This window comes from Folsomia candida, unplaced genomic scaffold, assembly GCF_002217175.1.
Source record: "Folsomia candida strain VU population unplaced genomic scaffold, ASM221717v1 Fcan01_Sc024, whole genome shotgun sequence".
Taxonomy (NCBI): domain Eukaryota; kingdom Metazoa; phylum Arthropoda; class Collembola; order Entomobryomorpha; family Isotomidae; genus Folsomia; species Folsomia candida.
Window position 1 is genome coordinate 351,592 of NW_019091216.1, and position 12,953 is coordinate 364,544.

General features: G+C 31.5%; 1 protein-coding gene across 1 annotated transcript; it reads right to left on the reverse strand.

Moving 5' to 3' along the window:
- Positions 1-4,125: 4,125 nt before the first annotated feature.
- LOC110859103 (venom serine protease Bi-VSP) lies at positions 4,126-7,296 on the reverse strand. The gene is made up of 5 exons (XM_022107971.1): positions 7,135-7,296; positions 6,345-6,657; positions 5,685-5,829; positions 4,974-5,284; positions 4,126-4,432 (listed from the first exon to the last, which is right to left on the reverse strand). The coding sequence occupies exons 1-5, from the start codon at positions 7,199-7,201 to the stop codon at positions 4,282-4,284; spliced, it is 987 nt and encodes a 328-aa protein (XP_021963663.1). The 5' UTR covers positions 7,202-7,296; the 3' UTR covers positions 4,126-4,281.
- Between the last annotated feature and the right edge of the window lie 5,657 nt (positions 7,297-12,953).

The window sequence follows — 12,953 nt, forward strand, 5'->3', positions numbered from 1 at the left end:
TACAAGAATTGTTTTCCCAAGTTTTCCTACAGTTGTACACTATCTAATCACATTGATATTGATCGTATGAAATTCTACATAAAAACATATTTCGGCGTTTTCATTTACAATATTTTACAAATTTTATTTTCTACTGAAATTTCTCATTTATATCTAAAAATTGATTCCTAATTTTGCACAATGAACATGCGTCTAAATTTCACGTCGATTTGACACATTTTATCGCCGTTATCGATAGACAGACAAACAGGCAACCATAACGAGTACATAATCCCTAAGCAGTAACTAATCTTAACGTAATTAATTATTTAGAATTTTTCAAATAATTCTCTCGGACGCCAAACTTTGCTAAAACCGTATTCATAAATATCTAAGCTCCTCAATTCGAATCAAAAATCCGTTTTACATTATCCTCGTGATTTAATTTCATAAATGTCAAAGTTTATCAAAAAAAAATTCGTCAATTCGAATAAAAATTTCCACTTTTATGTAAAAAGTGCCAATAAAATTGCTTGTATAAATTAATAAAACTACATTCAAAAACAGCATTCTTCGGTGAGGGTGCAACTAAAAACTTTAAAACAAGAGCATTGAGCACATTTTTAAATTTAATACTTAACAACTTTTGCCTCACGTTAATATTATGCATTCAATTAAATGCAAAATCATTTTGGTTATTATTTATTTGTAATAATTTATTTTTGTAATAAAAAATAGATCAAATATTTCTATTCCAAGGTTTTACGTGAAAACTTTTTTCATAATTATCAATATTTCGGGAAAACCCTTTGATTCCATTGTTGAAAAAAAATCTCCAAAAAATTACTAAAATTAACCATTTTTAATTCGTATTCAAAGATAATAAAGATTTGCTCTAATTACACGCAGAGTATCTTTCTGGTATTCTAAAACCTACAAGTTGCATTTAGTTTCATAGCGATATACAAACAGACAATCATCATGCCGGGTAAATAAGCCCTCACCCGTGTAAAAAACGTCAAGTTTAGGCATTTTTTGCCTCATTATTATTCGAGAAGGTATAAACAAAAATTGCATCTTTCCTAGGATAAATATACATACATAGGCATACATGTTCAAAAATATAGTCTTCATTCAAAGGTCAGTCATCCCGATTTCTAACTGAAGATTTTCATTCACATTCAATCATTTTTGTTCAAGTTCGTTTCATTTCACTTCACTTCACTGCACTTCATCTGACTTCATTTCTTACTTGTATTAAGCATAGGGCGAAAATTGAAAGGAGTGAGAATCCCTTCATTCACATGCACTCATCTGGAATGACTGAATCTTTCATTCAAATCACAGGATATTCATTTTCATTTACTATCATTCTCTACCAAAATCAGTCAAAGTCATGAATGGAAGTGAACAGGTATGAATGGATAGCTATAAATTTCCCATTTTTAAAAATATGCATTAAAATTTTCAATTTACTAAATTATGATAAATAATGAAAATGAATGTTCAGTTTTCTGCAATCTTTAAAGTAATTACAACATTAAAACTATAAAAATATTTCTGCAACACGCAAACCTTTGCAATTCTGCTTTCTGCAATTCAATCTTTGATTACAAAGATTTTGTCTAATTCTTCATAGAGCATTTCGACTATGAAAAGGCTGAAATTTTTCATTTATTTTCATACCCATCTCTAATTCAATCAATGGATATCGATAAATTTCCCCTTTTTTATGAAAATCATTAATTTCAATTTACGAAATGATGAAAAGCAAATAAACCTGTTCGACTAACTAAGTGATCTTTATAGTAAATTACGATTTTAAATTTTGCAAATATTGCTATCAGACGCCTAACTTCGTAGAAAGTAAATTTCAGAAATATCAATTGTCTATTTAAAACTCTTCCATTCGTTTAAAAATTCCTTCAAATAAGTTAGAAAAATTTTCATTTGCATGTAATTAAGGGAATTTCATAAGTGAAATGAGCAAATAATTTCAGATTATCTCCGGTACATAAATCTTTTAATTTTAAATTTATTTTCATAATATTTATTTTCATAATAATTTTTCAAAAACCATTACGAATTTTAATTTATGAAATTATAAAAAGCCATTAAACTTTTTGGAGTTGATGATCTTTAAAGTAATTTAAAATTTTGCAAATATTTCTAAGCGATGCTAAATCTTCAAAACACTGAATTTCATTTTGATTGGAAAATTAGTAAAATTTTCATATAATTACGTGAATAAAGTATAAGCACCTGGTTGGAAAATCTTGCAATTTTCACTTATCTTCATACAGCTTTGCGTGCTTATCAATTTTATTTTCGCCTTTTTTTAGAAATGTTTAAAAATTTCAATTGTCGGAACTGTGAACAAGATACATCCCTAAAACGGGCGGCTTAGGTGAAGCGAAGGGAAGTGCGATTAAAATACTTGCAATAGCAACGAACCATAGCAATATGCAATACCACCACGTACGCAGTGGTACTTGCATTTATGAATATTGTGGCCATTTCTTAACCGATTTGGATTATCTCAAAGTTAATTGAAAGCTAAAAATATTTAGAAACTTTTTTTCACAGTACATTTTTGATTTAGGTCCTCAATTTTTTCGTATAAAGCAATGTCACTTTTTGGAGGGTGTTTTTTGAGAATATCTCAGGAATGGGTCACAGAATATCTCACAACCGACCAGAGTTGGAATCCAAAAGTAGGCCTCATAATTAACTCTCGGCACTTATTTCGCAAAAATCGGTTAAGAAATGGTAAAGTAATGTGGTTTTGATACTTTTGAACGATGTAGTAAATGCATACTTAAGTGTTTTTTAATCATTAGATCACCATAGCTTCACCTAAGAAAAACGAATACACCCCCGAAAAATAATCTTTAAAGTAATTATTAATATAAAATAGTTTCCAAAATTTCTATTCGGGGCCAAAGCTTTACACAAAAAACCCTTTTTCGTAATTATCAATATTTCTCGAAAACCATTCGATCCCATTGTTTGAAAAAAGTTTTCCAAAAAATTACTAAAATTTCCTATTTTAATTTACATCAAAGCTTACAAAGATTTTCTCTAATTACACATAGAGTAATCTCTCGGGAAGAATTGCATTCATAAATAAACAAAATGGTTCAATTTTTCCTACAAATACGCCCAGTTTTTATATCCTTATAGCTCATCTAGGATGAAAATTTTGAAATTTGCATTTTTCTTGATTTATGGATTGATATCAGTAAATTTTTCAGTTAAAAAAATCATCACAAAAAGCCCAAATTTAAATTTAAAAATTTTCTAATTCCTAAAAACTATGAAAATACATCACTTTTCTGATCGTACGACCTTTATCCAATATGTTATTGTTCATTAAATTTAACAAATATTTCTTTCCGACCCCAAACTTTGCAAAAACTTGTCATAAATATCAACATTTTTCCAAAAAAATCCAATTTGATATCATTTTTTTAAAGCATCAATATATCTTTAAAATTGTCAATTAAGAAATGCTCTATTTTTTCCACAAAAACATACAGATAACGAAGATTTTATATACTTTTAGATTATTTCGGGTGTAAAGAAATAACTGGCCTGATTTCATACGGATTATTTTTTTTAATCAAAAAGTGTAAAGAAGAGATTGATCTGTCAAGTAAATATTACTCATTAAATTTTACAAATTTTTCTTTCCGACGCCTAACTTTGCAAAAACTTAATTTCATAAATATCAACATCTTTAAAAAAATCCAATTTCATATCATTTTAAAAAAAGCATCAATATATCTTTAAAATTATGTTTGCCAATTAAGAACTGCTCTATTTTTTTCACAAAAACATACAGATAACAAAGATTTTCTAAACTTCTAGGTGTAAAGAAATAACTGGAAATTTGCATTTCCTGATTTCAAAAGGGATTTTTAGATCAAAAAGTAAAAAGAATAGATTTACATGTGAAGTAAATATTACTCATTAAATTTTACAAATTTTTCTCAAAAACTTCACAAAATCTATATTTCATAAATATCAATATTCATCTATGCAAACCTTTTTTATTCATTAAAATTACTTCGAATACAAATTTCCACTTTCATATTATTAAAACTTTCAAACCGGGCTGAAAGAAGTATCGACACACCTTTAAAATTGCTTTTATCAATTAAGAACTGTTTTATTTTTTCTACAAGTCATACATTTGACAAAGATTTTCTCTAATTACAAAAATTCATACATGTTCAAATTTTGATAAAATTTTTCAAGAAACAAAACTACATTTTGAATAAATATTTTTCAAAAAGTCCGTTAAAACGTCTGCATTCTGACTTGTTCGATCCAAGCTCGGTAGGCGCTGACACGCGTGTAAACGGCTTGCGGTCCAGCACAAGAAATTCCATACGACGCGATTCCCACCTGCTCAAACGTGTTGGCTCCCGTTTTCACGAAAAGTGGACCACTGCAAAAAATACACAATTATTAATTAGTTCGCGAATTTATGCAAATTAATTAATTTGCACATTTTTACATACAGATACAGACATATAGCGTGTTTTTTTGTTATAATTTTGATCTAAATCTATTTGCGTAATTTATTTTGGTAAGTTTTTGACCAAAATCAATGCGCTAATTTTTTTTGCTAAAACTTGTCAGAAGTTTAAAAAATCTAATAATTTGAGTAATTTTAATACATAAATATTCAATATTGGACACTTTCCCAGTTGGCCGAAATGTGCAGATTTTTTGCTAATAAATTTAATTTAGTGACAAGAAAAATCTAAAAAAATTAGAAATAAATCCTAAAATTATTTCAAAATTATCACATCTCAAAATTTGCCTAATTTTTAATACATAAAAGTGAAGAGTGTTTTATTAGTGTTTTATGTGCAAAATTTCTCACTAATAAATTTGCCACAACGAAAATCCCAAGTTCAAAATATCTGGTCAAAATTTCCAAGAATTATTTTCCCCTAAAATTTCCCAAATTTTCAAAAACTCACCCTTCTCCTCCCACGCAGGGATCGACGGACGGAATGGTCGGCGTCCCGGCGCAAATATGCGTGTCCCTCAGCGCCACGCCGTACGGCATGTAGGCGCTTTGGCACTCTGTCGGCGTCGCGATTCGCACATTGACTTTGTGCAAAACATCCGTCGTGGGGCGGTTGGAGTAGGAGATTTTTCCATATCCGGCCAGGATTCCTTCGACATAGCCCGTGTCGACGCGTGGCGTCCCGTCGTCGATGCAAATGGGACGAATGTACTCGGTAAAGGTGATGGGTTCCGTGAGTCGTAGAATTGCGATGTCATGGACCTACCGAAATTTCAAAAATGTATCAAATTCACAATTTTTTACTACAAATTTTAACAATTTCTGACCCAAAATGAATACACAATTTGAAATTTTTGACTCAAAAACATACCCATTTTTTTTTAAAACAATATACATACATAAGTAACAGTTTTTGAAATGAAAACATACAAATTGTAGCAATTTACAAATCCAAAAGATTTAAAGTTTTCGATTAAATAAGATATACATTTTTAAGGCTTTCTATCCAAAAGGATACAAATTTTAAGGTTTTTGACTCAGAAACATATATTATGTAAATTTTATGATTTTCTACCAAAAAACGATACACATTTTAAATTTTCTTTACTCTAAAAGATGCAAATTTTAAGGTTTTCTACACAGAATTTAGACCGTCACGTACCGCTGGATTTTTCCCTTGAGGTTGGAAATCCGTGTGTCTATAAACCGTGGTCACATTCTTCTCGACGTATTGCCCATCCTCATTCGTGTTCAGCTTAAAGTCCCCCAAACGAACGCGCAGCGCGGCCACGGAAGCTGGCGTGGATCTACATAAATATTCAAATTCATTAAAATAAAGTCTGCAAATAAATTTTGCCAATTTTTTCCCTACACTTTCGGAAATCCAGTATTAAAATCATATTACTAAGCGGTATTCATATACATAGATATGACTCTACCAAAGTGGTATTGATAAGTAATATGGTGTAGTAATAGTTTTACCATAGTGGTAATAAATTTTTATAGTCAGGTACTTATAATTTTAATACCCAGCTGGAGCAAGTTTGATACCTTCGAAATTAATACCTGTACTGTAAGAAGTTTTGTATAGTCAGGCACGTATTGATTTCTCGGTATTAAAGTTAGTCCCACTTGGTATTAAAATTATACCGGACTATAAAAATTTATTACCACTATGGTAAAACTTTAATCTGGAGCTATTCCTACCTACGTGGTTTTACTTATTAATACCCTTTTGGCAGAGTCATACATACGTATATGAATACCGCTTGGTATTATTTTAATACCAGATTTATAACGATATACTAAATAATTTGCATACGGTTCTATGCATGACGCGGACGTGAGAATGTTGTAGTTATCAATGATACTCCCCAAACAGACGAATCTTGATCCGGTGTAGAGTTGCGCGAGCCAAGGGTACTCCCCCTTCACGGCGGTGATGCCTCCCACCCCGTTGGCATCGCAGGACCCTTGACACCGATAAGCTGGGGACCCGCAGGGGACACTGACCGCGACCGGAGGAGGGGACGGGTTTCTGTGCATCATCATCACCGATGAAGGAGGGTGGTGGATTGAAGGAACGTACATGATCGGTTGTGGGACGAGGACCAAGTGGCGCTTGTCGCGGGGCGCTACAAAAATACTTAAATGTGAAAATTTGCAAAAAACTGGAGTTTGTTATGAGACGCTACAAAAATATGGGGATGATTCAAGGTAGAAAAATGTACAAAAAAAACTGTGACGCCTGTCATGAGAAATTACAAAATTATGTGGAAGTAAAAATGTGTAAAAAAAACTGGCCCTTGTCATGAGACGCTACAGAAATTTGTAAAAAAAAACTGTGGCGCTTGTCGCGAGCCGTCATAAAATGATGTTAAAATTGCAAAATTAGCAAAAACTGTACCGCTTGTGACGATGCTCTACAAAAAATTGGGATGTTAAAATTTGCAAAAAACTTTGGCGCTTGTTGTGTCATGAGACGCTACAAAAATATGGGGTTGTAAAACTTTGCAAAAAACTGTGGTGCTTGTCGTGAAACGCTAGAAAAATATGGAATACGTCAACATATCCCAATTTGCAAAAAAATTGCACATAACTTTTCTCCTTACCTTCATTATTTTCCGAGCCAATCACCCCCACGACAACCCCCACGATGAGAAAAATTGCGATTTTCATCCTTCCTTAATACTGTTTAAAAATATGTAAATCACTCAAGATGAACCTCTTCGACCCGAACTGAATGCAGAGACTGGACTGGACAAGAATTTAACAACTACAAACTTGCAAAACCAAACCAATCCAAGCCAAAAAATCGGCACTAAATCAGCAATAAATTTGCACATACATACATACATAGTTAGGTACTCGTTTCTGCATGCAAATAAATAACAAAGACCTAAAGGGCAAGGTTTGATGAGATCCTGCTGGTCTAAAAACAAACTTATTGCGATTCGGTACTTATTTAACAAAAAGGTCATTAATTCCGGACAGGTTGAGTTCGACACATCCACAGCGATTTAGCTAATTTACATACATACGTCGTACATACATACGTAACTTGCTCATTTTTGCATAATTCTGCACATACATACAACAACATAACTTTTCAAGTAAACAGGAATTGATTGTGTGCACGATTCAATTTTTGCACAAGATCCATCCAGTATTTTTACATACTTTTTTCGTCCCCCAGCAATGTCTTTAGGTCGTTAAGACTTTTGCAGATCTTTGTTGCAGATTTTTAGTCCGGTTGAAGGTGAATCGCACCACACGTCAAACAAAGTTGATGGGTGGGTTCTTCTGGTCATTGTATCGAGCGAGGTGGTCATTACACCCTAGCTCCCTTCTTGTGTGCCAAAAGTTGCGAAAAAAAATTCGCCACAAGCACTTTGGCAAATTGACAGTTGACTCCTTAATGCGATACCAATCGGAAATTTATTAACTTGGGCATATAATAAAATAAAACCTGGTTTGGTTTGGTCAGGTGGTCGAATGGTTGCATATTTGCATATCTAGATCTCTATCTAAACGATGTGGTTACGTGGTTTGGTTTGGTTTATTTATTAAACTTGACACTTTACGGCCCAACCCGAAGTCATTTCTTACTCGGTGAATTCAGCAAAAATTCAACACACCATTTTATTTATTTATTTGTCAATGTCAGACCAAGTTCAACGCCAGATATGAAAATTTGAAAAATCATTTATCAAATGATGATTTTCAGGTACAAAGTACATAAATTACATTGCAGTCGAGAAGAGGAAAATGAGAAATAGCAAAAAAAAATTACCAAAATGTGCTAATTTTTGGGCCAGAACTTGACAAAAATCTTACCATTTGCATAATTTTTATATGCAAATACTCAATTTGGGCACTTTCCCAGTTTTTGGTTAAAATGTGTACAATTTTTGCTAATAAATTTAATTTTGCTGGAAGAAAAATCCAAAATTCAAAATTTAGGAATAAGTCATAGAATTATTTCTAAATTATTATATCCCATATTTCGCGTAATTCTTAATCTATAAATACTTCAGATTATATTTCGCCATTTTTTATGTGCAAATTTTTTGCTAATCAATAAATTTAATTTTGCCTCAAGAACATTCAAAAATCTCTAATTTCAAAATTTTGAAATAAGTAAAATTATTTTAAAATTAGTATATCTCAAAATGTGCGTAATTTTTTAAATGGGTGTGCCGAAACTGCCACTCTTCATCTTATTAGAATTCCAACTGAGCAAGTTCAATGCCAAATGACAAATTTCGCAAAAAATAATTTATTCATGACAATGCACCAGGTGTCATATCCAGTTCAACGCCAAGGAAGAAATTCGCAAATAAAAAACTCATTTAAAGCAATGCACCATGTTATATTTTGCAAAAATCGTACATTTCCACTCTTGACTAAACCAGCCTAAAATTTTTTAAGCAAAATTCACCATCTTAATTTATTTTCGGTATGAGACGCTGACATATTTAAGGACAAATCTAGTACAATATTTGAATACAAATTTTCATATCAAGTCCGATTTTGCATTAATTTGCAAACTATAAATTCGCTTAGTCCAATCCACAAATTGACTAACTGTCATGCAACGCAGAATTAATTTTGCTTCTTATTTAGTAAAATTTCACCCTCTCCATTTTATTATTTGCGAGCAAGTTCACCGCCTAATAAAAACTTAGGAATAAACAAATTACAAAATAATGTATCAGGTGATTTTTTTTCCACTTGCAAAATTGCAAAATTTCCATACTACCATTAAATATGTTCTTTCTCTGACGAGCTTAAATTACAATTTATTCGCTGATTAAACATGATATATTTAATGAAAAAGTTTAGTAAAAATAGTAAGGTCCGATTTTGCATTAATTTTGCAAACTAAAAAGTTGCAATATTTCGCTTAATCCACCCCGCAAATTGACCCACTCTTATGCAACGCAGAAGTAAGTTTGCTTCTTATTTAGTAAAATTTCACCCTCTCCATTTTATTTATTTGCAAGCAAGTTCAGCGCCAAATAAGAAACTTAAGGACTTGGTTCAGAATCCCCCGTGGTAACACTAGGTCACTTTTATGCAACTTTTTTGCCCCAGCTTTGCATAGGATGGCTTGCATGTAAATTTTTTTACTCTGGTTCATTAACTGACAAAACCATTCGAGAAATTTATAAAATACAGTTGTTGACCCTAAACCTCACCCGTCTGGTGTAATTTTGATTTTACCAGGACATCCTCATCTCTCAATTTCATTTAATAATGTTAACAATTATAGTTATTACTAGTAATAAATATAACAATTAATAGTAATTAATATTGATCATATTAGAGAAGTAAAGTCCGTTGTGGAGAATAAGAAATTGATAAATTTATGACACTATAACATTTCTTAAATTCATGAAACTGAAATTTCCTGTGAGACTGAACTCCTTCGTTTTATCAAAGTTACAAACTGAGAAGGTTCAAGGCCAAATAAGAAATTTGAAAATAAAGAATTTTAGGACAACAATTCTCAGGTTAATTTTTTGGTAGAATTAAATAAAGCTGTGACATTTTCGTACTCACCTATTTTTTTGAAACACAAAACTGACATTTTCATATTTCGCCAATTTTTTTATACTCTGCTTAAAAAAAATTAATAACTCTCTTAATTTATTTGCTAATATGAGTTAAATATTTTACTCAAAACTAATCATATATGTAACGATTTTGCATAAATTTGCAACCTATAAAACTGCAATATTTCGCAACAACTTGATCCATTCTCTTACGCAGAATTGATTTATCCCCTAAAATTTTCTCTCCTAATGTGATTTATTTACGACAAATTTATTTTTTTAAGTTCAATGCCAAATATCAAATTTGGAAATAAATAATTTCTTAAAATTACGGACCAGGTGAATTTTGTTGCAAACGCAAAACTGGCATTTTCATAAATATTTAGCAAAGTTTTATATTACTCTGCCGAGCAAAAATTTGATTAATCTCTCTCAATTTATATGTTAAAATGTTAAAAATGTTAAAATGTGACAGTTTTACATCGCCAGGACTCAGATTTCTCTGCTTTTCAGCCTCAGATGGCGACTTCTTGCCATAATTTCGTAGCAAGTTGTCTCATCCCCACAGAGAACGGACTCTGCTAGGGGCTGTACACAGTGACATTGCCATTCCGTATGGCTGGGCTCACCCTGTCACGAGACAGCACCTACCCCGTACTAACACCGAGCCGAGTAGGATTAGCAATAGCTTCCCGGCCAGAGGAATCGAACGTGTGACTGCGTGGTGACAATCCTACCCTCGTACCTCTGAGCCATAGGGCCTTGCCTATGCTAATCTGAGCGGCCTATTTAATGACAAAGTTTATTGAAATATTTTGCTTAAAATAATCTTATTTGGACCGATCTTGTATGAATTAATTGCAATACTTTTTTATGTATAATCCAACGGACAAGTCGACCAACTCGTACTCAACGCAGAATTAATTTAACCCAAAAGAACTCGCCACTTTAAACTCATTTATTAATATTTAAGTTCAACATCAAATAAGAAATTGTATACAATAATTTTACACAAATTTCAGGTAAAAAGTTTGTGGAAAACAATAAGCTAAAATTTGCCAAATTTATGAAACTGCTTTCATTCACTTTGATCTAATGTCTAACGCCAAGTAAGAAACTTTGCAGAATAATTTATCCCATATAATATTTTCAGGTAACGATTGTTTCCTAAATTTACAAAACTGCGACGTTTCTTTTTATCCAAGTCGTAAATTTGTACACTCTAAAAGATGCGCAGGATTAATGCTTTTTCGAAAAAAATGCGTTGTCTCAATTTCATTTATTTCTCAATGCTCCAAGCCAAATTATAAATTTAGGGAATTTATGCATCCCAACTAATAGTTTCTGGTGGATTCTGAAATTTCTGAAATTTATGCAGTTACAATGTTGCGTTTGTTATCCAAGTTGTAAATTCATCAAATGTTCTTTAAGTTATTCACAAATAAGTTCACCATCTCAAGGGCGTTTTTAGAGAGAATTTAACGATAGGTAAAAAAATTAGCAAAATAATTTATCCCAAATAATGCTTTATCAGATTTAACTTGACCGTTCATCCTTTTGTCGACAAGAAGAAACTGAAATGTGCTAAATTTAAGAAAATGCTGTAATAGATTTATTTGCCAATATTCAACAAATATAAAACTTAGCAAAGTAATTTATTCAAAATAATGGATTCAGATAACGATAAACAAAAATTTCCTAAAATTTATGAACCTGCAACGTTTCATTTTGTCCAAATGTGTAAATTTATCCACTACTCTTTCTCAAGCTGAATCATTTTTTTCCAAACAAAAAATCACCGTCTCAATTTCATTTATTTGCCAATTCAACGCAAAATTATTTATCGCAAATAATGGTTTCAGATAATATCAAGACTGATAAATGTTGTTGAGAAGAGGAACTTGAAATTTGTAACATTTATGGCGCTTCGTCTTATCAAAGTTTAGAATCGCGGAATTTACCCTGCTTATTGCAAAACTTCGCTATTTAAATCTCATTTATTTCCCAGCGTCACTTCAACGCTAATTAAGAAATTTAGTAAAATATTTTATAATAAGGAATGGTGCTAGGTACGATTAATTCTGTTGAGAAGGAGAAATTGAAATTTTCCCAAATTTACGAAACTAAAACGCTTCGTTTTTGCAAAGTTGCGTGTGAATTATTATATCCACTCTAGAGTCTTTTAATTAAAGTTTTAATAAAAAGTATAAGTTTACGTAAAATAAAACTCAATTTCACTTAATTGTTTAGAGAATTAATTTGTTCCCTAAGAACTGAATCTCTCAATTGTTTTTATCAATAAGAAATTCGCAAATAAATAATTTATCAAAAATAATTACGGAAGGTCAATTATTCGCAAAATCCTGACATTTCAACTCTCGGTTATGAACCAGCCTGCAAGTTTTTCCCTTTGCACAGCAAAATTTTTAGCTCTCTGAATTTATTTTCCGACGTGAGACGTCTATTTAATTACAAAATTTAAATTAATCGTATCAGGCCAGAATTTGCATAAATTTGCAAACTATAAAACTGAAATATTTCCCACTCGTATTATACAGCAGAGAAATAATTTTTACACATAAATTAGTTCGCCATTTCATATATGCACTCAAAATAAGGTAGTAATGAATCATTACCATGCGGAATGATTATGTGGCTCTACCACGTCGGTTATGATTTGTCGTAGAAATGGTAATAATAATTTCAGCGAAATTCAAATTCATTACTAAATATTAAGGAAGTTAATACCATTATGTAATAAATTTGAATTTCCCTGAACTTATTATTACCATTTCTACTACAAATCGTAACCGACGTGGGAGAGCCACATAGTCATTCCGCATGGTAATGATTCATTACTACCTTATTTTGAG